General features: G+C 35.8%; 7 protein-coding genes across 12 annotated transcripts; 4 read left to right on the plus strand and 3 right to left on the minus strand.

Moving 5' to 3' along the window:
* Positions 1 to 642: 642 nt before the first annotated feature.
* Positions 643 to 3,687, minus strand: LOC128895295 (rho GDP-dissociation inhibitor 2-like). The gene is made up of 4 exons (XM_054157781.1): positions 3,301 to 3,687; positions 2,484 to 2,672; positions 2,179 to 2,403; positions 643 to 1,942 (listed from the first exon to the last, which is right to left on the minus strand). Exons 2-4 carry the CDS (start codon positions 2,665 to 2,667, stop codon positions 1,743 to 1,745), a joined length of 609 nt encoding a protein of 202 aa, XP_054013756.1. The 5' UTR covers positions 2,668 to 2,672; positions 3,301 to 3,687; the 3' UTR covers positions 643 to 1,742.
* Positions 3,688 to 4,095: 408 nt separating this feature from the next.
* On the plus strand, positions 4,096 to 9,543 carry LOC128895273 (RNA-binding protein spenito). Its single transcript, XM_054157730.1, has 2 exons — positions 4,096 to 4,591; positions 4,953 to 9,543. The coding sequence occupies exons 1-2, from the start codon at positions 4,467 to 4,469 to the stop codon at positions 7,138 to 7,140; spliced, it is 2,313 nt and encodes a 770-aa protein (XP_054013705.1). The 5' UTR covers positions 4,096 to 4,466; the 3' UTR covers positions 7,141 to 9,543.
* A 727-nt stretch (positions 9,544 to 10,270) lies between these two features.
* On the plus strand, positions 10,271 to 15,771 carry LOC128895268 (uncharacterized). Of its 2 annotated transcripts, none has more exons than XM_054157716.1 (5): positions 10,271 to 11,053; positions 11,156 to 12,829; positions 12,934 to 13,115; positions 13,184 to 13,312; positions 13,367 to 15,771. In XM_054157716.1, the coding sequence occupies exons 1-5, from the start codon at positions 11,032 to 11,034 to the stop codon at positions 15,233 to 15,235; spliced, it is 3,876 nt and encodes a 1,291-aa protein (XP_054013691.1). In that variant the 5' UTR covers positions 10,271 to 11,031; the 3' UTR covers positions 15,236 to 15,771. The 2 variants fall into 2 exon arrangements, with proteins under 2 accessions (XP_054013691.1, XP_054013690.1); XM_054157715.1 differs by having other exon boundaries at positions 10,272 to 11,053; positions 12,907 to 13,115.
* A 73-nt stretch (positions 15,772 to 15,844) lies between these two features.
* On the minus strand, positions 15,845 to 16,876 carry LOC128895301 (U1 small nuclear ribonucleoprotein C-like). Its single transcript, XM_054157787.1, has one exon. It carries the CDS (start codon positions 16,685 to 16,687, stop codon positions 16,160 to 16,162), a length of 528 nt encoding a protein of 175 aa, XP_054013762.1. The 5' UTR covers positions 16,688 to 16,876; the 3' UTR covers positions 15,845 to 16,159.
* Positions 16,877 to 17,354: 478 nt separating this feature from the next.
* Positions 17,355 to 19,377, plus strand: LOC128895283 (tigger transposable element-derived protein 2-like). 2 transcript variants are annotated; one of them, XM_054157756.1, is made up of 3 exons: positions 17,355 to 17,528; positions 17,617 to 18,088; positions 18,191 to 19,377. In XM_054157756.1, exons 2-3 carry the CDS (start codon positions 17,713 to 17,715, stop codon positions 19,234 to 19,236), a joined length of 1,422 nt encoding a protein of 473 aa, XP_054013731.1. In that variant the 5' UTR covers positions 17,355 to 17,528; positions 17,617 to 17,712; the 3' UTR covers positions 19,237 to 19,377. The 2 variants fall into 2 exon arrangements, with proteins under 2 accessions (XP_054013731.1, XP_054013730.1); XM_054157755.1 differs by having other exon boundaries at positions 17,363 to 17,528; positions 17,617 to 19,377.
* LOC128895288 (putative zinc finger protein 840) lies at positions 19,170 to 21,583 on the minus strand. The gene is made up of 4 exons (XM_054157769.1): positions 21,242 to 21,583; positions 21,023 to 21,172; positions 20,760 to 20,927; positions 19,170 to 20,604 (listed from the first exon to the last, which is right to left on the minus strand). Exons 1-4 carry the CDS (start codon positions 21,371 to 21,373, stop codon positions 19,894 to 19,896), a joined length of 1,161 nt encoding a protein of 386 aa, XP_054013744.1. The 5' UTR covers positions 21,374 to 21,583; the 3' UTR covers positions 19,170 to 19,893.
* A 519-nt stretch (positions 21,584 to 22,102) lies between these two features.
* On the plus strand, positions 22,103 to 25,139 carry LOC128895274 (exocyst complex component 7). Of its 4 annotated transcripts, none has more exons than XM_054157731.1 (7): positions 22,103 to 22,252; positions 22,446 to 22,682; positions 22,900 to 23,438; positions 23,526 to 24,077; positions 24,145 to 24,379; positions 24,462 to 24,728; positions 24,810 to 25,139. In XM_054157731.1, exons 2-7 carry the CDS (start codon positions 22,451 to 22,453, stop codon positions 25,079 to 25,081), a joined length of 2,097 nt encoding a protein of 698 aa, XP_054013706.1. In that variant the 5' UTR covers positions 22,103 to 22,252; positions 22,446 to 22,450; the 3' UTR covers positions 25,082 to 25,139. The 4 variants fall into 4 exon arrangements, with proteins under 4 accessions (XP_054013706.1, XP_054013708.1, XP_054013707.1 ...); XM_054157733.1 differs by having other exon boundaries at positions 22,121 to 22,381; positions 22,433 to 22,682; XM_054157732.1 differs by having other exon boundaries at positions 22,121 to 22,381.
* Positions 25,140 to 25,157: the final 18 nt, after the last annotated feature.

Raw genomic sequence — 25,157 nt, forward strand, 5'->3', positions numbered from 1 at the left:
GTTTCTTGTACATTTTCATTGTACGTTTCCTTCCGAAGAAACTGAAATACCTAATTGAGCCATTAGTGAAATGTGTTATATTAATACATTACTAATTTTTTTGTATTCTTTGTAGTTATGTGAAATGGAAAATTTACCTTTCGTGAATTGAAATTAGCATATATATAATATATAGTATTATATAAAGTAAAGTTTAACCTATATTATACATAATATGGTCGTGTTTATTTTTTAACCGTTGTCATTACATGATTATTATATTATTTATTTATTAAGCAATAAGTCATAGGATGTATGAAGACCAGGCATGTACAATTGTAAAATGATAAGATAATCTGTAATTAAATCAGTCTGCTTTGGGTACATTCAGAAAGGCCACCGTACACTCAGCCGTTCTGTGAGCGGGGTTTAGTACTAGTGGCGCCATTGGTGATAAAACTCCTAAATTTGTAGTGAAAATAGTTCCCATTCTTTTTTTAACCCTCGATTTACTGAATTTCTCCAAAGTTTTTAAAATCTGGGCATTCGTCTTGGTCTTATATCATCTTATAGAGTTGTCCCTAACAAGCTTCCAAAAGAAAAAAAGCTTGTGCTGTTATCCAACAATTAAAAACGAACTTCAAGTAAACTTGAAAGTCATAATAGGTTTCAAAGCGTTTAATTAATACAGTACCATGAGAAAAAATAAAAGTAAGAATATATGAAATTACACCGCAAAAGTAATCGAATACTGATAAATGTTGTGCACGATCTAAACGATTATAAAATAAGTGTTTACGTGGTTTGATGGTATGAAATAGTATAATATATACAGAAATATATATATAGAGATACAGTACATACAATGATACATATATGTACTACGTATTTTTCTGTCACCGGTAAAAATGTTCGGAATTAGACATGAAATCGAATCGTAAGCCTCCACCAGAGAAAACAATACAACAAATTATAGATACAGATAAAGAATATGAAAGATACATTTATGTATATTAGGCTGATCCTTGCTTTCTTTACTTTGGAATTTATTGGAGAAACGGTTCGGAAAAGTTTCAATTTACGAAAACAAAATTTGCACACAACCTTGAAGTTTACCTAAACGAACGCGGATTCACCGTTGCCCCTAATGCCATTCTATTTTTTATTAAATGCAAGTGGTACTTTGATCGAATATGTATCAAGCGAGATCGTGTCTTTGCTAATCGATACAAACGTAACTAAATGCTAAGTAAATGTGAACCAATTTGACGCAACTGCGAATCCGTGATCATGAAGTTTTGCATGTTAAACTTCGACGGCTTCGGAACATATTTTCCTGTTATCCAATCGTATTTAAATATTGTAGGAATGACTATTTCACGATTTAGAATCAATCTGGTAGGCGAATAAAAAAAATCGCAAGAAAATGTCGACCATCTATAATTAAGGCTACAAGTGGACCACAGTGACTCTCTCTCTCTCTCTCTCTCTTTCTTTCTTTCTTTCTAACTCACTCACTCATTCTTTTATTCTCGCATTGCCCCACGCGCACGCGGGTCTTTATGTACCTAATTGTTCACTTTCAAGCGTCGCGATTCAGGAAAAGTACCTAAATAAATATCAACATTACTCTTTCTCTTGTTACTTAAAAACTACAGTTATGGCATCGCATTACGGTTGTGTATCTATTAAAATTAGAGTCCCTTTTGGCATTTTTATTTCAATCGCGATTGTTAGTATGATTTCCTGTTACGAAAAGAACCTTATTCTTTCCAGTCTTTTTTTATTTCAAACGACCACTCCCACTTCAGATGTTCATGCTTGTCATCGTCGGTAAACAAGGAGCTCACGTTGTAGGATCCACGCGCCATTACTCCGGATGGCGCATCTTCCGCTGGAGTGGTGTACGATTGCACTTCTGTTTTCGGTGGATAAGAACCAACCATATGTATCATTTTATCCACTGAAACGCAATACAGGAGAAGAGCTATCAGTGGACGTTTAACGGTGGAACGTTTAATTTATTATACGCGTATTAAATTTTAAATTTACCTGTGACACCTAGCAACGAAACCATTAAACAGAAACCAAATACAACAATTTAAGCATATAATTTGAATGGAATATAATTTTGAACTCTACATTACTCTCAAAGTATTTATCATTTAGCTAGTAGGTAATTTTTTATGTAGCTCTTACCGGGTACGCCGAGACGATAGGTCTTCTGAATATACTTTAGACCGTGCACGATTTCGCGTTGCACGATGAAGTCGATCCTGATTCTATAACTCACACCTTCTTTTATTACAAAAGTTTGTTTTTTTAGTTGAGATAGATCTCCCGTTAAATCTAATTCCATGTCTGGGCGATTTGCGACGCAAAGCGCCAATTTCTTAACTATTACCTTTCTGGGATCGTCTGGATCTGTAAGAATCGATCATTTCCTTCTTTTATTCACCAGTTTTCTTGCAATGTTTAATTTTAATGGCTAACGAAATGCGCACCTACAACGATACCGCCAGACTTTGCTTCCCCTAGAAGCGTTTCCTTATATTTCCGTAAACTTTCATCCTCTCTATCCGCTTCTAGAATTTGTTCTATTGTTTTCTCTGGTGGAGGCTTGTAATTCGATTCTACTTCTAGTTCCTCCTCCATAGAGTCAACATGATCCGCGTTGACCTCTGACATTTTCACTATAACAGAAATGTATTAATGTTTTACTCTTTTTCCTTGTATATAATGGTTGCAAAATTTTTCTAAACATTCTGTTCTGTACCAAGTATGTCGTACAAGAATTCTTATGTACGCTATACTAGTTTGAGATTAATAATTTCTTATACTAAATACATTGCGATAGAAAACTATGAAAAATTTATGTATAGATTACGATATAAGTAATCGATAGTTTGTCCAACACGAGATTAAAATACTTGTAATCTACTAATATTTTGGTCGAATATTTAGCAACATATTGTGTCACTAATCGATTTCAAGGATACCAAACACACATGCAAACATGAAGTACATGCATGTTTCATGTAGTATAAATACTCCATAGATGAATATTTTTAGAAACATACGTTGGTAAAATTATAAAACCGAACGTGTTTCCCATCTCATTTTCTTTGGATACTTTTATATCATATAAGGATTAAACAAATATTTAGAAATCAAGGAATTACTGAACAAAAGGGCCGGAATGTTGATAGAAGGAAATGACAGGCAGGTGAAAATGTATACACAAAATTGTAAACCATTGAAACATAATCGATACAAAATAGTACACTTTACGAAAATGAGATACTAGGATAGTGGACTCACCGCAATTATCCAGTAATGTAACCAATATTAAAAAATGGAAATCTACACAGAGGTATAACCAATCTTTTAATCTTATTTGCCACCCTTCTGTGAGTCGCTTCTTAAAGCGGAAGACAAAGACAATATGGCGGATTAAAAAGGGCGGGTACTTCCTATTCGTATAGCCATTTAAGGTTAACTTCCTCCGTCATTTACTTCTATATTAATTTCCATTTGGAAAAGTTGTTATGTTTGTGACGCATGGTATTTTTGATTATAATTACATTTACTTTTATTATTCTATTTCACAGTTTAGATACTAGATCAAAAATATGTTACGTTGATAAAAAATATTCTTTGAAAACGTGAGTTATTTCCCGCTTTTGGTTAATTTTTATCATTCTTTCGGTGTGCGTCTTTATGTTCTTTTTCTTAAACCATTTTTTATTTTTACAAACCGGAATAGTATCGTAATCATATTTTTCATGAATAATAGAATAAAATGATAGTCATGTCACAACCGACTCTAGTAGGCTGTAGTTATGTATATATATAGAAACCTTATTGTCCCTTCAACTTAAATCTATGATGCAAACCATGGTGCACTCTAGAAAAGCTCTGTGAACGGATTTTAATACCTGTACACCAATCAGAAACTCGAACACATCTAGTGCTTTCTCCGCCATAAAATATAGTGAAATCCCTAGCTTAAGGCGTGTCTCTAATTTCATTTCAACCTATCAGACGTTTCTACACATTTTGTTATCTTCTACGCAGTATGCGCGCGCTTGGTGAATCGTTGCCGAATGACGCAACGATATCACACGACCACGCACGACATTACTCGACATCAATCGTGAATCAATAATTTTGAAATATAAATAATACGTTATCACGCATGTAGAACTTGAACTTATAACAATCTACTATAGATAAATCAACGTAAAAATCAAGAATTCTATGAAATGCACAATTTGAACGTTTAGTTCGTTTATTTATGGAATGTAATTTGAAATTGGAAAGAGGCTCCGGAAATCGAGTAACGAAAGTGGTCGCCATTTTGTGCTCTTTGAGAACAGTTAAGGCTGCGAATGACGATATGTTCATGCTGAGAAGCTTCGTGTGATTATCGATTCTTTGTTTCTTCTTTGACCGTTCGTTCGGCTCTGCCGTGTTAAGCAGCGTTGATGATTGGGATTCCGCGTGACGATCGACATAAGATCACAGTTAAAATTCGCAATAATATGAAAAGGAGTTCCAGTCGAGACACTCCGCCTCCTCGCGTTAAACGAAGCAGATCCTCCATGGGACGGTAAGAACCACAAATCTCTTTCTATTTAGAAAAGAACATTACAATTAAACTACTTATTTTCCACGACACTTGGGTAAATGCAGTATCTTCACTGTACTATACTCCACTTGCCCTCAAATTAATTATTGGCTTAGCAACCAATTGCAGATTTTTGTAAGAAATTGAAGTACAATTTTTGCATAGAACGAAATATTTTTATTTAGGAATGTATTACCAAATTTATTGAACCAAGTATTCTCTAATTAATAAATTTGGAATTTAAAACATCCTGCTAGTATATACATATCAAAATATCTAAATTTTACTCATTACTATTAAATTGGAACCTTACCATGTTATACATTATTTCATTAATTTATAGATATGATGATTCCAGTGACGAACGAATAACTCCAGAAAGAATCCGTCGTCGTAGTAGAGGTGCAAGAAGTCCTAGTCCTACTCGTGCCTCGTCTCACGCACGTTACGTAGAATCTAGTTCCCACAGGGACGATTATTTAAGAACCCCAAGAGAGTTACCCGCAGAACGTCCGTATAGCTATAAAGTTCTTTGTATCAGCTCCATTCATCCGAAAGCTAGCGACGAAGTGATCAAGGATACTCTTTACAGAGAGTACAAGAAGTTTGGTGATTTCTCTATTAGGATCTCTCACGAGCTAGACGAACGCGTTGCCTATGTTTGCTTCAGAAGTTCTGAAGATGCCAGAGATGCAAAGCATGCAAAACCAAGAATTATCATGTATGACAAGGTGGCCCTTGTGGAGCCAGTTTACGAAAGACCGGACACTTATAGACGTCCAAGATCCATTACTCCACCTGATTACGAAAGATACTATGCTAGAAGTCCTGGTCCAACAGATAGACACAGACCTTTGGAAAGATATGAAAGAGTCTACGGACCTCCAGTTGGATTGCCTCCACCACATAGGGAAATGAGACGAGAAGCAATTCCTCCACCTCACCACGAGTTTGTTAGACCACCAATTCATCATGGACCACCTCACGTTCACCCTGGTCCTCCTCATCATTACGGTCCTCCAAGACACATGATGATACGGCATCCTGTTCATGGATTCGAACGCGTGGAAAACAAGAAGGACAAGTTCCCAAATTATTTACATCATGTCTCTCCTGAAGATGATCCACTGGCAACGAGGACGCTCTTTGCGGGAAACTTGGAAATTAATATTACAGAAGAGGAGTTGAGGAGGATTTTTAGTAAATATGGAATCGTGGATGACATAGACATTAAGAGACCTCCACCAGGAACTGGAAATGCTTACGCTTTCGTCAGATTTCAGACTTTAGACATGGCGCACAGATGTAAAGTGGAACTTTCTGGACAGTACATAGGGAAATTTCAATGCAAGATTGGTTATGGAAAGGCTACTCCTACTACAAGAATCTGGGTTGGCGGTTTAGGACCGTGGACCTCTGTGCCCCAATTAGAGAGAGAATTCGACAGATTTGGAGCGATAAAGAAAATTGATTACATAAAAGGTGACAGCAACGCTTACATTCTATACGATTCCATCGATGCTGCACAGGCTGCCGTGAAAGAGATGAGAGGATTCCCTCTAGGCGGTCCAGACAGAAGATTAAGAGTAGATTTCGCAGATGTAACTCCAGGATTTGGATTCAAGCCTAGACCCTACTCGGAAGAGAGCGGAGAGTTCAGACCAAGACCCGTTGACTACGAGTCATCTTACGATCCCTATGGACCAGACAGTGACTTTGGATATGGACCAAGAGGTTTCAGAGGCAGGGGATCTGCTCCATGGCATGAAAGGAGAGGCGGAGGACGAGGAGGCTATCGTGGAACTTATCCAGACAGTTATATGAGAGACGAAGCAGACTGGTCCAGTCGCAGACCACCGCCAGAGTTAGAGTACGAAACTCCGAGAAGCTTGCGTAGATCTCTATCTAGGGAACCTGGCGTAGACAGATCCAGATCAAGATCTCCTCGTAGAAGACCGATCGATTCTGATTCGGATTCAGAGAACACTCGTACTGGAATGCTTTCCACTTCCCGTACACTTCCAGAAGTCGCAAGGAAATCGATAGCGGTGTGGCAAGGAGCTCTAATCTTAAAAAATTCTCTCTTTCCAGCAAAGTTTCATTTAACCGATGGTGACACAGAAATAATAGAAGCCTTGATGAAAGACGAAGATGGAAAGCACATGCTGAGGATTACGCAGAGATTACGTTTGGACCAACCGAAGTTGGACGATGTGTCGAAGAGAATTCAAACTTCCAGTTCGCATGCTATTTTCCTAGGGTTGGCTGGTTCGAGTACCGTTATCTCCACAGATGACACTAATGTCCAGACCAGACCTCTGCGTAACCTGGTGTCGTATTTGAAGCAGAAAGAAGCAGCCGGTGTCATTTCGCTACTTAATAAAGACACGGAAGGAACTGGGGTTCTTTATGCATTTCCACCGTGTGCATTTTCTACAGAATTGTTGAAAAGAACCTGTCCCAGTCTCAGCGAAGAAGGACTCAAAGAGGATCATCTGGTAATCGTCGTTGTTAAGGGGGGTAGCGCCTAAGATATCATTAATGACACTGACACACACACACACACACACACACACATGCGCGCATGAAGCACGCACGCATACAATTAGAGCAACCTATAGGATACATTTATACTGACTAAGGTGTTTAGTACCATCACTTTAAGTACATTATTTGCAGCTTTCGAAGAAACATTTCATACGAGATACAAATTTTCATTTGATCTTGAGGGTTTTCTTAAGTAATATTGTATTTTGTATGATCATTTTTTTTCATACAGAAACTTTTGTAGTGTATTATTTCATTGTAGGAGAGTTTGACGCGAAACTTTGGTACATGATGAGTTCTTTCATTTGAGATTGTAAATAGGATACAATGAAAGTTTATTTCATTGAAATATTTGAGGAACTTGAAGAATGCAGACAAGTTTCAGGCAGAATATATAGCAAATATCAGAATAATAATAGAAGATGATAAAGTTTTTATCCTTGCAGATCTGAGACAAACTTTATATTTGGATGAAATTCAATTATTTTGTGATACAATATATAATCATACATAGGTGTTACGTATACACTTAATATATTTTACGTAAATTAATTTCTCTAACGTTGCTCCAAAAATATATTGTTATCTAATCCCAATCAAAAGTAAGATGTGAATGAATTGAAATTAGCGTTCCAGTCTATGTTAAACATACAAAAAGTAAAGATCTCTACCATTATCAATTTTCTTGATAATTAAATTGCTCACAGTTAAATGATTTTGTTGAAGTTACAAATAATGGAAGTATTAAAGTAGAAGATACTAAACATACGAATCTGTATATCCATTAGAAGCATCGATTTCTTCTACGAATCTGAATTGCTGAGAGAAACATGAAATTCTTAATAAGGGTGGTAGAATAAATTGAACGTATTTTGTAAATTTTTGATTAAAAAGTTTTTATTAAAACGTATCGTAATAACTGTTTATATACATATGAGAAACTTAATAACGAAGCAATTCAGTATTCGATAAGTTTTTTTTTTTTGTGGAAACACTTAAATAAGATCAATTATCACAGATAACTCATAACGATCCTAGATTTAATATATACTGTTATTATACGCTCTAGAGGGTGTATACACAGTTCTTTCATATTCGTACGAAACTCCTAAATGGATTTTTAGTTTCTTATAGTTGGTCCTTATCTTTTTTGATACACTCATGAATCTGAATATGAAAGATCTGCTTGAACCATGTTCGATGCAGTAATTAAGTCTAGTTAATTGTAAAGTTGCATTTTATGATTATGTAGAATTATCTGTGTGATATATACATATAATACTTATCTAAGTGATTTGTGTGGATGTGTTCTGAAAAAGTGAACCGAAGAAAGTGAAAAAGACAAAAATTCTTAAAACGGCTTCCTGTGCTTTTCTCAGTGAAAAAGGGACAGTAATCGTTTCATTTGAAAGGGACAGTGTTTAGTGATAAATATTTGAAAAGCATAAAAGAAAAAAAAATGAAACAGAACGTGTACAGTGTAATGTAAAACAAATCCAAGTGTTTGTGCTTGGCGACCAACCTTGTGACGCTCTTTTAAAATGTTATTTTTAAAAGTGCGTTACGGTATGTCGCAACCGAAGGTGCAGTGGTTTAATCACACAATAGTGTCGGAACAACAAATAGATGACCATTATGCTGAGTCAATGCATTCGTTATTTTTAGTTCACCTACCAAAGTTTCAGTGACATCGACTGAGAAATATTTATTACGTTAGAAATGTAAATGATTTTTAACAGGAAGATGCATCGATGATTTCAGTGTTATCCGAGGATATAACAATTCCTTCGATACGTAAAGGAAACTTTTCCGAGAGAGAAATATTTTGTTGATTTTAGTGGTAACAAAGGAAAGAAAAAACAATCATTGCATAGAAAAGTTTACTTATATTATCATAAAATGCATGTTGTGACTTGGCGATCAGTTGCATGGGTTTTTTTAAAAGAAACAAATATTTCCTTGTGAAGTTGACCGTGAATTTCGTGGTGTGATTTTCTTTGTTTCTTTCAAGAAGATTCTTTCCATCTTTTATCTAGATAGATTGTGCAGTTAGTGGTTCTCTGTGGTCTGTGGCTATCTTTGGTTGTTTAATTCTTAAAAAAAAAGTACTGATTAAAAATATTAAAATGAGGAAAAGAAAAATCAGTAGCGCTCTCATGTTTCGTATCCCGCAGGAACAGTTGTGTCGGAATTTAAAAGTGAAGAATTGTCGGTGCTGTTCGGAAGTGTTTATTTTTGTAACTTAAACATTTCTTCGATTAATTAAGATTGAGAAAAGGAGGAGTTTGTTTCAGAGTCACAGTGAAGAAAGGGTTTGGATAGAAGAGACTGTCTACTGTCCCCTGTATTTTACATTTTGTACAAATAAATCAATTAGACGACAAATACTTCGAACCTCGATTACTTAATATTGAAAAGATACTTAAGAACAAATGTACATATTAATATGAATCCTTTATGAATTAATGGAATAATTAGTAATAACATTTTACAGTACAAATTTAAACTAAATATTATAGTCTTATGATCATGGATTTTGATTAATAATTTTCTATCAGAACCATAAATTTGATGAAATATTGTCAATTCTATTGGATAAATGGCAAGGTTGTGATAAGTTAAACAAATATAGATTGTTTAACTCTGTCAATCTATAATGAGTGAGGATCTATGAAGAATGAATTATGAGATTATTATTATAGCATTATCTCCAAAACATTCAGGGTCAAAATAGGTTATCAACGTACAAATTCAACATGTATTCGAAGATTTATTACATATATAATTTTCTAGTTAGTTAATATAGTTAAAACTTGCATTTTCATTGAAAATTTTTACACTGCTCACTAACGCTCATTAAGTGCTCAGTGAGCGGGTAAATGTGTTAAAATGTTTGATAGATTGGAAAGTTGGAATCAAATTAGTGACACGCCTACAACTAGGGATTTCACTATATTTTACCCCAGAGAAAATACCCAGGTGTGTTCGAGTTTGTGATTGGTAAAATAAGATTGGAAATGCGCCTGTAACTAGTGATGATATACAAATACAGGGTGTTCCAAAAATGTTGTAACACCTTGAAAGGGGTGGTTTGGGAGGCGATTTGAAACAACTTTTTCCTTAGCGAAAATGTTGTCCCAGGTTTCGTTAAGGATATATTAGGCGAAAACCCCAACCAATCAGAGCGCGAATATGCTGGTGAGCGTAGCTACGCGCTAGCCGGCTTCGCTCATACGCTACTGCGGCCGCTCCACCAGTATACTCGCGCTCTGATTGGTCAGTGTTTTCCGTTAATATCTCCTCAACGAAGTCTCGTACAACATTCTCGCTAAGGAAAAAGTTGTTTCAAATCACCTCCCGAACCGCCTCTTTCAAGGTGTTACAACATTTTTGGAACACCCTGTATAAGTATAAATGATAAAAAAAATACAAAGAATTTTATTAATTATGCGCTTATGAAAAATAAAGAATAATGTTTGTATGCTGAAGCCAGGTCATTATTGTGGCGAATGAATGGCTACATCCGGAAGACAAAATTTGTTTTAAATTTTCTTATCTACAGAATTAAAAATCTCCCTATATACCTGCTCGCACCATACAATACACACGATGTTATTAGACTCGAAACACTCTTCTAATATGACAAACATTTTGCAGAAGAAACAAGTACGTGTATGTGTGTATTTCAATTTTGTACGTACAGTGTGTTGAACACGTGAGAATTTTTTGAGACTAAGTTACACAAAGTTATTCTTTTCTGGAAAACGTTACAAGTGTTCTCATTTCACCCAAGATTTGTTATTGTTTGTGTTGCGTATATTATCTACAAATTCCTTTTTTCCATCAAGTTGTTCCATGCGTTCATACAAATAACTATGGAACACAATGTATTTCGAGGTAAGAATTATAATAATAATAATAATAATAATAATGTACTTCCTATACAATGTTTATCATGCTTGCATAATAACAATAAATTATTTAATTTGTGTGAACTAGATTATTGTAAGGCTGAGAATAGCGATGACGAAGAAGTTAATTGTGACTTACAATCTAGATTGTATGCTGCTGTCTATTACGGCTCCAATAATTTGGAAGATCTAGATGTAAAAGAGAATATTAAGTTAGAAGATTCTGGTTTTGACAGTAAAGAATCAAATAAATCTATAAGTACTCAAGTATCTAACTCCGATGGCAATTTCAAATTCAATTTTTCCCTTAACACAGAAAGTGAATCGTCGAATGTACACAATAAACATAATTTAAATGTACCATCTAGAGAAGCTTTACAACATCCACAAGAAAGCATTAAATCGCCGAAAGGTAATAAGGAGTCTGTGGTTTCTCATAAACAGGAAAATATCAATAGTAATCCAGCTAACACTTATGATACGAGCAAAAACATAAAACCAGAAACAGAAGCAGAGACTAAACAAAAACCTATGCAATGTTCAAACTTTGAAACAAGACAATCTTCTTTAAATTCTAAACAATGTAATATTAACGATAATACTGGAAGAACTGAAGAAGAAATGTGCGTTAAGCAGAAAGTGAACAATCCTGACAATATTTTTAGAAAATATGAATTTTCAAAGTTGTTTATCAATAAACTATATCAAGAAAAGTATGAGAATCTAAATAAACGATTGCAACAATTGGAAGAAAAAGAGAAAGAACAGACAGAAGAGAATGTACAAGATGAAACAAACATGGAAGAAGAAAATCAACAACAATTGAGTTACTTGGACCCAATAGAAAAGGAGACAAGGTACGAGATATGTACAAGAAGCGATAAGATACAGAAAGTCAGTAACTATTCCGAAGAGGTCGCTGTACTATCAGTAGAAATGGACAGCGATTCCGAAGAATCTATTTTAGAAGTGCCTATTCCACCAAAACCATTGCCACCTGTTATACAGTTACCAGATTCTGACGACGAGTTTGACATGTCAAGCAGCAATAGGAACGAGCAATTCTACATCAATAATATATGTAATCTAACAGAAGATTACGAGAATATAACTTATATAAGAACCAAAGCTTCAAATAATGTATCAACAACTATTGATGATACCTTAGCAAGCTGCGCAACAGAAGACATCACATTAAACTGCACAGAAATCCAAAAAGCCGCTTCCAGTATAAAGGAAATAATGGAGATGAGTAAAAATGTCCAAAATGATCTCACCCACTCACACAAAGATAAAAACGCTTCAAAAGATACATTCACACTTACAACCGAATCACTCAAAACTGCTGGCGAGACAGTCAAATCATCCTCCAATACCGAAAAAAATATCGCGTCTGAATTTCAATCTCCGTTAGATAATATCAACAACAGTAATATAGTGTATGAAAGAGATAAACCCAAATTGGTTACCTTCGCAGAGGAAGTAGAAGTAATGACTTTCCGAAACCCTAACGAGTTAACTATAAGTAAAAGAAGAAGAGACGAAGATAACGAACCTAATATTAACGCAAAGCGAAAGAAAACTAACAATAGTAAACATTCGGAAGCAAGTGCCACTCCACAGCAGAGCAAAGAGAAAGAAAAACAACAGTCGTGGGTGGATTATTTTTTTCGCCCCATGTCTGAGAGTCTTAAAAACTTTTATAACGAGGTTCGAGGTCAAGAAAACTTCGACATCCAGGAAATACAAAGTAAAATGTCAAGTGAGTTGGTAGAACCTATCTGGTTGTATTGTAGTTACAAAATTTGTACGAGTATTCTATACTTCAATGAATTATAGAGGATCCAAGACTTTGGGCTATTTTAGATGAAGACCTGATGCCGACTCATTCGAGACGAAACAGATTTTGGAACGTCAAGTGTAACAAGTGTCAATGCGAAGGTCATCGAGCGTACAATTGTACTCAACCACACAAACCTCCTCGATGCTACATGTGTGGTACGGAAGGACACATCGAAGCTCGATGTCCTCAGAAAATGTGTCTCACGGTTCGAATGTATTTCTGAAAGAAATATATTTTGTTACGATCTCGTACTAATGTATCGATTCTTTGCAGTGCGGTAAAAAGCAAGGAACGTTTAGAAAGACTTGCGAATCTTGTCGCACACTTTATTGCAACATGTGTAAAGCTGTAGGGCATAGATCAACGGAGTGTCCCGATCTCTGGAGAAGATTTCATCAAACGGTAAGCTTATCTTAATGGAAATTACAGTAGAGGATAATTTTTTCTTTATTTCAGACACGCAACTCTGAGATAAACATCCCAGAAAACTTATCGGAAATCATGAAGCCTGCGGATTTACTCTACTGCTGCAATTGCACCAAGCGCGGACACGATTCCTCCATGTGCTACGAATATCGGTGGTCGCAGCACTTTCCAACACCAGCATCTGTCTCAAATTATGGAGACAGAACACAATCCGCAGAACATGGCTATGATAACACCACCAAAGACGTCATACCATTGACTAAATCCAAAAAAAACAAACATACTCGCATAAAAAATGCCGAGTTTTCTGCGGAGACAGAAGAAGGTCTCGAAGGCTGTTGTGTATTGTATTCGTACGGTATGTTCCATACCAGAAAACAGAACGGCGAAGAACTTACGAAGAAGGTTCCAAATGATATAGTTCCAAACGCAAGCAGTTTTGTGAAAAGTCCTGTGCCAGTGGAGTTCTTCGACCACTTGTCGAAGATAATTAACTTTGAATTAAAAATATTTTTTGATCCGCTGAGGGTATTGAAGATAAGGATACGATCGATAATGGGTGTTCCGGTGCACCTGCATCAGATCTTCGGATTTTGGCTTCGCCTGCAAGACGACGAGAAGAATCTCCACATAGACACGAATCTACCACGTGGTATGAAGAAGATGTTCAATTTTTTGACAACAAACTTAGAGGAGCTGGATCGAGACTTACCAGATGAAGCTAACAATCTTAGCAGTCGGATAGAAAAATTGAAGAAGTCGATGGCCGGCGTTCAAGATCCTAACATATTGTCTTGTAAAGCAGGAGAGCTGTTGAAACTAAAAAAGAAATTGTTGAAAATATACCATACGAAACCAGTGTGGAGTCGAGAAGCAGTAAAGCTACGCAAACTTGCAAAATTGTTAAGTAGGAAAATAGCAAATTTAACATCACAGAAAGTGCCAGACGTTCCCTTGCCACTATACGTGCAAATTATCACGGTATACAATAAAGTAACTGTGCCTCGAACCTTGACCAAGGACGAACTGTCCTCTTTCTTTAGTAAATTTAACAAGAAGAAATCAAAGAAAAATAAAGGAAAAGAGAACAAAGTCAAAAAACAGAATTCACAAGATTGTAATAAATTAAAAGCTTCCACAAGTTCCAATGTAAACAATAATGCTATGCCAAAAAATACTCAGATACAAGATAAACAACCAAGCGCTACATTTACCACTACTGAATGTTCAACGAGTAATAACATTCAAACTGATTACAACGCTACGCAGTTTTATACAGACAGTGAAGGAAACCAATTGGAGAAAACTATTGCTGGATATTATTATGCTTATCCCATAGAAGTTTTACAGCTACCACGTAACCAGCTTCCACCAAATAATGCGGAGGAAATTCCTGTACGAAACCCTTATACAATTTCACCTAATTTAATTCCGCTACCTGTTAAGAAACCAGTGTGTTCCAATACATTATCGAAGAATGCTAAGAATGACCAATTAAATAGCACGCCTTGCACCGAAGTGAGACCCATTGACAAAGATGTAGAAATAATATCAAACAATAGTGAACTAACAAAAATATCCAATCCACAGCAAACAGTGAGTGTGGTCAACTCTGAAACAAATGCTTCGAAGAAGAAGAAATCGAAGAAAGCGAAATTAGATTCCATAGGGAGTCAAGTGAGAAATGTTGAGACATCCATAGAAGCAAAGGCTAAGAAAGTTATCATCGAAGCTCTGGAATTCAATCTACCATACATGAATAAAGCTATAGAGGAAGTTGAGAAGCGAATGAGTGATAAGAATATTACACAAGAGCACATTGATATGCTCCAAAGACTAATAAACCTGGAAAAAGACCATAGGCAATACGTGACTTCGGTTTATAGTTACTTGAAGTAGTTTTCTTGGAAATATTGTGCTGATTTCATGTTTTAGCGAAATGAACATATTAGATATTATTTGTACCTTAGCGATAGTTTACGCAAGGTCAGTATATAAATTTATGATGAAATATTGTAAAATATGATTACGGATACTAAATTCTATCCATGATTATACACATTATAAATGTACATACTATAAGTATATAACAGGTACTATGGTGTTACAATTGTTTGTATTTATGTTATTCGAACATCATTTGATTAAAAATTTGTCTTACATTTCAATCTAAGACATAAAATGGTATGTTGAATGTATACAACATTAATGTAGGAAAATTGCATTGATTTGCAATTAATATTGATATTAGGAATTTATGTTACATTTATATCATACAGTTTTGATAATTATAACTTAATTTCAAAGGAGATTTTTTTCCCAGAGTGTAACGTTATATGGTACACGAATCATCTTCATATCTATTCTTGTAAATAAATAAAAAATGCTTTTCAAATGAAAGTGAATAATAATTTGTTATATGTTATAATTATTGAGATTTCTAATTGAAAACAAAGATATCGTAGCACTTTTCCTTAATCAACTTTAAGAATTTGTTCAATGGTTCCAGAGATTACTCGCTACATACAAACAATTTTTCATCTTTTCAATATCAGTATAGATACATCAATACTTTGTCTCGTTTTGATTAATAAGTATAGTTTATTGACAAGATATTTCATTGCAATACAAAAACTACAAGTTACTATTAGTCTTATTTGAATACTATTTAATTCTCTCAAGGTTTCGAGTTTTCCTGTAAATATTCCAATGTTCTAAAAATATCATGAATCGTCAAACAAAATTTGTACTTTAAAGCTTATATTTATATGTACATGACTATAATAGAATTAAATATACAACATGTATATATAGAAAACCACATCATTTAAACGATTTCATTATTTCTTCATTAGTAGTTGTTCTTCCCATAGGAGGCGGCGGTCCATTCATCGGTGGTCTCATTGGACCCATAGGACCCATAGGCCCCATCATCGGTCCCATTGGTCCCATAGGTCCCATCATAGGAGGTCTCATGCCCATCATAGGAGGCATTGGTCCGTGCGGACCCATCATCATCGGACCTCCGGGACCCATCGGGCCGCCATGCATTCCTGGCGGTGGCATCATACCTGGAGGACCCTGAGGCGGTACTCCAGGTCTTGGTCCAAGATTAGGCGGTGGAGGAATCGCTGCACCCTTGTTCGCTGCGAATGGATTGGACGCAATTTTTCCTGCCTTAAACGCTGCGGTTGTGGCGTCGATTAGTTGCTGTGCTTGTTCCTCCATCCATTTCTGATAGAAATACTTTACGTTGTCTTTATGTTTACGTCCCTGACAATGAGTCTTTCGTACACTCGGCGAGTCATGGGTTAGGTACGTGTCACAGTAGTCACAGTAATATTTTGGCATTGTTTATACTTGGATATCAGCGACTAATTGCCATTAATAGTACACTTGTGATTCTTGCAGGAGTTTGGAGAGTTTCTTGTGAAATAGTTCAGTTTTTTGAAATTTTGTGGTAGAAGATAACCTTAAATTATTGTGTGGACACGACGCGTCTGTTATTGTCTGTTACTACTGGATACTTCGTGTTTCAAGGTTTTTACCAGGTTCTACCAGGGGTTCCGTGATCATGAGTACAGTATTGGGTGCGTTCAGAAAGTTCACCGCTCACTGATCTGCTCTGTAAGCGGGTGATGTTGACCTGCGAGCCGAACACTCGTTCGAGTCGCCCGTCTACCCATTCTGTGCTCGTAGGTCTTGAGAGTGGGGACCCTACGATAAAAAGTGATGTTTTATAAGATAATACAATAAATACAGGGTGTCCCAAAAATATTGTAACACATTGAAAGGGGTGGTTCGGGAGGTGATTTCAAGTAACTTTTTCCTTAGCGAAAATGTTGTCCGAGGTTTCGTTACGGAAATATTAAGCGAAAACCCGGACCAATCAGAGCGCGAGTATGCCGGTTGAGCGTAGGTTGCGCGCTAGGCGGCCGTGCTCATACGCTACTGCGGCCGCTCCAACGGTATCCGCGCGCTCTGATTGGTCAGTGTTTTCCGTTAATATCTCCTCATAATCGTAAAAGAGAACAAGTAATTGTTATATTGACAGAACAAACTCCGAAAAATAGTTCGGCATATTAATCGCCAAATGGGTATTCATTTGAGCAAAAATACCGGTAACTCGCAAGAGAAGCGAACCAATCAGAGGATGGGTAGAGTCAATATGGCGTCGTTCAGACCTGTCAAAGTATGCCAAATACACACATCTTTATGTACTCGTATCTTCTAAACTATTGGATTCCTAAACTTTTAACTTGCATTTTCGGACTTTTCAGGTCAAAAACTATAAGGTTTGATAAGTTTTAACAAAAAAAAATGGGCCCCTGAGACAAATCTCAGCCCATTCTAATAGCGTACAAATATTAACCTCTATGAAAATGGCGAGTAACAACGAAAATAATAGGAAATCTGCCCTCTCGGTGGAACAAAGACTTGAAATTATGCAGCAACTGGATAGCGGAGCAGCTATTACCAGGGTAGCCGCGAAATATGACGTTCATCCAGCAACAGTTCGTCGCATACGGCGAAACGCAGGGGCAGTGTGTCAACTCGTAGAGCAAGGTGTTGAAACGAGAAGACGGAAAAATCTGCGAAAGCCAGCCAACGAAGAACTGGACACTCGCTTGTACGCTTGGTTTTTAGAGCAGAGGACGCTTGGGGATCGTATCACGGATTTGATATTGCTGGAAAAAGCGATAGAACTGAACAAGGAGTTCGGAGGGCCGTCAACTTTCAAAGCAAGCAGAGGTTGGTTGTGGAATTTTAAGAACCGCCATGGTATTCGCTTGTCGAACTACTTTAGCGAAAACGGGGATGCAAATGCAACAGCCACACAGCAATTATTTGTAGAGGATTTCACTCGACGGCTGGTGCAAGAAGGAATCGAGTATGAAAATATTTACAAGATGGAGGAGACTGGTCTCATGTGGAAGGCGCTTCCCACGAGGACTTTGCAGAGCGAGGAGAAAGAAGCGGAAGAAACGAAGTTGGCGATGGATCGGGTATCGATTGGCTTGTGCGTTAATGTAACAGGAACGCACAAGCTTGTGCCACTGTTTATTCACAAATATAAGAATCCAAGGGCATTCAAACATTGCAAGGATCGCCTTCCTGTAGTTTTCAAATCGCAGTCACAGGTATGGATGAATCAAGAAATATTCACTGATTGGTATCTCAATCACTTTAAACCAGCAGTGAGGATGCATCAATCGATGACCAGCTCCTGTGGAAAAGTCATCCTTCTCTTGGATAATTATCGAGAGTACAATCTACCCAAAGAGATTCAGCAAGATGATCACTTTGAAATCATATTCCTGCAGGCGAATATCACTCCTCTCCTTCAACCTATGAACCATGGAGTAATTGAAGAAACCAAACGATCCTACCGCTGTAAAATGTTGCGCAAAGTGATGAATTATCCAGATGGAGTGCAACAGTTTTATTCAGATTATGATCTCAAGGATTGTATAGACTTGTTGTTCGAGGCTTGGACGGAAATAAGCGTCACATATATTCAAAACACATGGAGAAATATCATTAAACAAATCCCTGAAGAGGTTTTGATAAAAGAAGAGCCAGGAGATCCATTGGAACCTAATCTACAGGATATCATTAGCGTAATTATAGGGGAACAAGCATCCGAAGAAAGCGTTAATGATTTTTTGTTGAAGTGCATGGAAGCTGAGAACAATTTCTTTGAAGATGAGGGCATAGGAGAAGATGAAGATGAAGATGCTTTGAATGGTGACAACGGAATGTCTTTACTGCTGGATACGCAAACTGAGGACGATGAAATGAAACGAATATTTGCGAATTTAATTACATGGTCTAAAGAAGAACCAGATTTTATTAAGTTACATGTGAAATACTTGAAAGATTATTACGAACAAAAGTAATAACAATATATGTGGACTACAAACAAGCCATTTTATATAAGATTCTTACAGACCAAACAAAGTTGTGATCTTTAAGTTATGAAATGAAACTTATTGTCTTTAAAATGGGCACTAAAGAACTATTAAAGTTCTATTATTATTTATAGCGATTCATTTTTTCTAATGATGCATTTGCCAAATCATGATAACTGATCTCTTTTATAATCGCATGATTACCTTTATTACTAAAATATTTATATAGAGATAAAACAAAAGGAAGTTTTGTTTATTAGTATTGTATCGTTTATCTTAGCGTGTGCCTTAACATTGTCAAAGTGGTTTGCAAGTGGTTGCAAATTGATGCACTGATAATTTTTAGATGCAAAATCTTCAAGTCATTAGCAGACAAATGCTAAAGTGAGCATTGTATGATTTCCTTTGAAGACTGAACATGATAAATTGCTTACACAGTTCGATTCACTACAGTTTTAGAATATATACATTAATAGTATAGTTGTATACATTTGTCAAAGACTTACTCGATAAAACTGTTACTTTACTTGATAAAAATGTTGTAATGCCTTAAAGGTCATTGCTGCAGCTATTAATCATTTTTACATTTCTAGTTATTATTGCTAGAAACAGTCACCTTATGAAAATTAAATTAAACAGTTAAAGTTACTCATCGTCGTACAATAAATTATGCAATAATTCTGGGATTTCTGGTTGCTTTAAACAAAGAGATTCTTTGACTTGCAAATTTGTAGAATATTTGTTTCGCTCCAGTTGGCCAAGATCATGATCCAAAATTGTTTCAATCTCATTGTCAACATACAAAGGATTCTCGTAAGTCTTTGCCGCGTACGAACCACTTTGTTCGGTGGAATTCATTGTTTCGTTTATTGTACTCTCTAATTCAGTCTCTAACATATTAACGCTACAAAAATTGTTTAACGTTACAGGTACATCGTGCTCAACTATTTCGTTACTGTATTGAGTCTGCCTTCTCAGTTCAGTTAAAGAACCAGGTATTTGATGATATTTCACCTGATGTACCTTCAAATTACTAGTCTGCGAAAATGTTTTCATACACAAGGTGCAATGGTAAGGTTTCTCTCCGGTGTGACACCTTGAATGCCTCTGCAATTTATATTTTGTCACAAACTGTTTACCACAATCGGAACAAACGAACAAACTGTTTTCTATTTGTAGATTTTGGTTGCTGGCACATTTCTCTGTGTCCAGGTGGAAATTTATCACGTGAGACTTTAATGATACTTTATATCGAAACGATTGATGACAATTGGCACATTGAAATTGTTTTCTGCCATCATGTCTTTCTATATGCTTCATCAATATTTCTTGTTGGTTGAAGGACATTCTGCAAATCTGAAAATATCGCAATGTATGAATTTAAGAAATTTTAGAGTAACTTATTAGGGATTAAGAGAGATTTTGATAATAAATCATTCTCTCCAAAAATGACCAAATCTACATGCAATTATAATTTTCGTTTAAGCGCATAATTCCATAGTCTTACAAACATTGCAAACAAACGGTCTCTGTCCTGTATGAATCCGCTTGTGTCTATTTAAGTGTGCCTGACATCTAAAGCTTTTCGCGCATATCGTACATGTACTCCTTTTTATCCCTTGTTTCGCCAAGGTATTTTTTGGTAACTTATCCCTTTCTTTCAATTCGCGCAACATACTCTGGAAACAAAATATTTAGAACATTTAATCGACGAATCGAAAAATAAACGATAATTATTGAAAAGTAAATGTAAATAATAAAAGATCAACAATACCTCTGCAAAATCAATGTCCAATGATGGAGCTGCAATCTGTTTTTGTACGTTCGCTACCATTAAATAAAACTCATCGAATACACAAATTTTTTGTTCACAGTCGATACAAACATATTTAGAATACACATCGGAATTTGATATATTTATCACCTGTGATAAGAGAAGTGTTATGATGACTTGTGGAAAAAAAATAAATGATAGAACAGACTTGGAATATACCTCTTTAGAGAAATATTTGTTGATAATTGACATTAACACTGTTCCTTTGGTTTTATCTGTAAATAAATTGGTGCCTTGCTGTCTTTCCTTGCCGCATAGGCGACATAACTTCAAATTTATTTTGTGAAACATTATTGTCTATAGTTTTTTGGCATATTTAAAGTTATTTTTATATATACATATAGGATATGTATATATTATATATCAATATTATCTAAAACTACTGTTACAATTTCAACAAAAATAGTAAAAGGAATTATTTAAAATACCTGCTGTTTTAGAGCAGGTGTAAACAGGTGTAAACTAGCGTAGATTGGGTGCTTCCAGAAAGGTCATCGCTCAGTGAGCAGGTGAACTTATCAGTGGCGCCATCGGTGGCAAAATGCCAAAGTCTGTAGTGAAAACCGTTCCCACTGTTGTTACTAGATGATATCTTTAATAAATTTTCTTTATTTTTCATAAATGTATAATTAATAAGATCCTTTGCTTTGGAATACTACAATATATTACTATAATGATTGGATTAATAAGATTGTGAGAAAAAACAAAGAAATAAGGGAAATTGATTAGTCGCGCCATCAGTGGAAAAACACTCAAGTTTGTAGTGGAAATAGTTCCTACTGTTGTTACTAGATGCCGTCACTAACTAAAGGGTTGTAGGTTTTACTATGATGGCTTAATTTAATAAAAAATAAAACAGATTTTTATTATATCAATGTCAAATGATTAATAATTTTTGTATGATTAACCATTTTTTGTAGTAGGGACATACAGTGCACCGTTGAAAATGTAACGAATCAAATCTAAGCACAACTTGAGCGCCCTCCTCTCTCAAATTCGCATCCCCTACTCTCCCCTCCGGCCTTTGTGTTTTTATGTCAATGATATCATATGATATATCATTGACATGGTTTGACATGACCTAGTTATACATACAATTATATACAATTAATTAAGCTTAGTTAGAATCTGTCAATCTTTATAACCGTTAAAAATATTGTGCTTTACATTGTAAGTTATCAAATATTAAATTAAATTTTCCATACTTTGCAGTGTAGAGACATTTAGAGTGGGAGTAAGTTGTCAAATAAATAATTAGAATTCCTATATTTTACTATGTGAATACGTTTACATTACATTGTAAGTTGTCAAATATTAAACTAAATTTTCTGTATTTTGCAACATAAGTAGTTTTCAATTGTAGATAAAATGATGCATACCACAAGAGCTGACACTTCTGAAAGACGATTTGAAATACAATGTAAACTAGAGGCAGAGATTGTTTCTTTAGAAGTATTAAAGGAAGCCGAAGAGCGAAGTAGGAAATTAACTAACAACGTCGTAGGAATTCTTTCTTCTTTGGAGCAACGTCTTGCTACATTGCGGCGTACCATCCTTCCTGTGTACAATGAAACAGGAAATCTTCAAGCGCAGCAACAAAGTATGTGTGTCTGTTATTGTAAACCAATTAGAATTGATTATTTAAAATAATTGAAAAAATTAAGATATTTCAAGGTACTTCAATGTTTTGTTACAAGTGGTTCTTTTAATTCCATATAAAAACCTCGATTATATCAACCACAAAATTAATTGAAGTTTTATATATAATTCTCTAGAATAATAATTCTTAAACTATGATTTATCTGATTCATTTATAGATATCGAAAGAACCTTAAACGCTTTGGATCATGCTATTGGTTACTACGGAGTATGTCAAGAAGTAGAAGGAGCTGTGCGAACAGGTCCAGGAGGCTCTGGAGATTTAGACAATTTTTTAGAAGCAATGAATCGTCTCTACAATGCACAACGATACTTTCAAAAGAATAATCCCAGTTCCGTAGAATTAGAAAACGTAACAAGTTTGTTTGGTGTCGGACTAAATGCTTTATACGCAGAATTTAATGATATCTTAACTAGGCAAAGTAAGCCTATCCTTCCAATCGTTCTCCTGGATCTAATCGGTTCAGACGAAGACACCAGTGGGGAAGATGCTCCGCAGTCTCTCTGTCCATTACCAGAAAGCATCCTAGGAGACTTACTCAAAATCACTGGCTGGCTCGAAGAGAGAGGACACCACAGACACGTAGAGATCTACGCATCTGTACGTTCTACGATTGTTTTGAAATCGTTGCAATTGTTAAAAGAACATCAGAGGAGTGCCAGCGGTGGCAGTACGCATGCAGGAAGTCCTTTACCAGTAAGAAACTTCCGATAACATGCGTTTCACCATACATCAATCTTGTTTTTCATAAATTATTAGTAACAATCTCATCGTATTTTACAGAAAGCAAAGTTTGGCAATAGATATTCGCTAGGAACCCAAGAAGCCAGTGGAAGGAGAGCTTCTAAAAGATTGCAACACGCTCTTGAGAAAAAAGCTAACAGGATGCTGTTGAAAGCTTCGCAAACTACTGGTTTAGGCTTGTCACTGACTACATCTAGAAAACCTCAGCCACAGTTATCCGTACACTCGGTAGAGGACACAGCACCTGACGAACAAGAGATGGAGAATTATCTCCTCTTGACAGTTGGTCTCCACAAACTTATGCAAGCAGAAAGATCTCTTGTCGCTAAGATTCTGCCAGCTACTTTACAGGCACAAGTCCTAGAAGCTACCGTGCGGGATGCTATGGACCTCGTAGCTCACGATGGAGAGAGCATAGCGACTCGTGCCAAAAGGTGTATAGTACGACGCGACTTTTCGGCAGTATTAGTGATATTTCCTATTTTAAAGCACCTTGGAGAATTAAAACCTGATCTAGAACGCACTGTGGAGGGTTGTGATCTAGCTCTCAGATCAAAATTCACTTCCGTGCTCAACACTCTAAACATAACTGTACGTTATAATGAAATTCGTTATACAAATTGTATTCAAATCTTATAGCGTGTAATTTAATAATTAGGGAGCAAAAGCACTAGAAGACTTCGCAGAGAGTGTTCGAAACGAATCCAACTCGGTTCTACCAAAAGATGGTACAGTAGCAGAAAGTACAAGCAATGTATTAGTGTTTTTGGAACAACTAGCAGAGTACGCAGACACTGCAGGAGTTGTTTTGAGAAGTAGTACGGATATGGAAGGTACCATTTCCATGAAACAAACGGAGAACATGTACAAGATTGTTTTAGGAACATATATCAGTAAGTTCTTTACAGCTAAAAGTATTGTTCGAGTAACAAAAACTGAAATTTATAAAACTTTACACCATTTTCTTCATTTCAGAGAAAGTATTAGCTCAATTAAATTTAGCACTCTTGAGCAGAAGTGACACTTGTTACTCAGATGCTGCACTGAGAACACTTTTTCGATTGAATAATCACAATCATGTTGTGAATGCTCTACGCCGTAGCTCTCTAATGGAATTGCTGTTACTAGCTGAGCCTACCGCAGAGCAGACATACCATGATCTTTTACTCCGTGACAAAACTAGTTATGTTTTCAACACTTTTGCGAAAGCACGTACCTATCTTGAACCTTTCGACGAATCAGGTTCGTACTTCTAAGTATGCTTGTTATATTTTCTAATGGTAAAAGAAAGCAGCTTTACTTTTATTTATTCTACTTTTTCAGGACCAGTAGCAAAAACATTGAAAGAAAGATTTTTGGGATTCACAAAAGAATTGGAAGATGTGGCAAAGTGTCAACGCTCTTATTCCGTACCAGATGCTCGATTGAGAGAAGAATTAAGGAATGAACTCCAACAGAACATCGTTCCTCTTTATACAACTTTCCATAACAAATATCATGGAATATCGTTTTCTAAGAACCCGACAAAATATATAAAATATACTCCTAAACAAGTATCTGCGTTGATTAACACATTTTTCGACACGACGGCGTAATGAACAACTAAACGAATTTAATAAACACCCATTTAATAAAGCATATTTAGTTACAGTATTTATGATATTTTTTTTT

This window comes from Hylaeus anthracinus, unplaced genomic scaffold (assembly GCF_026225885.1).
Source record: "Hylaeus anthracinus isolate JK02 unplaced genomic scaffold, UHH_iyHylAnth1.0_haploid 5, whole genome shotgun sequence".
In the NCBI taxonomy this organism is placed as follows: Eukaryota; Metazoa; Arthropoda; class Insecta; order Hymenoptera; family Colletidae; genus Hylaeus; species Hylaeus anthracinus.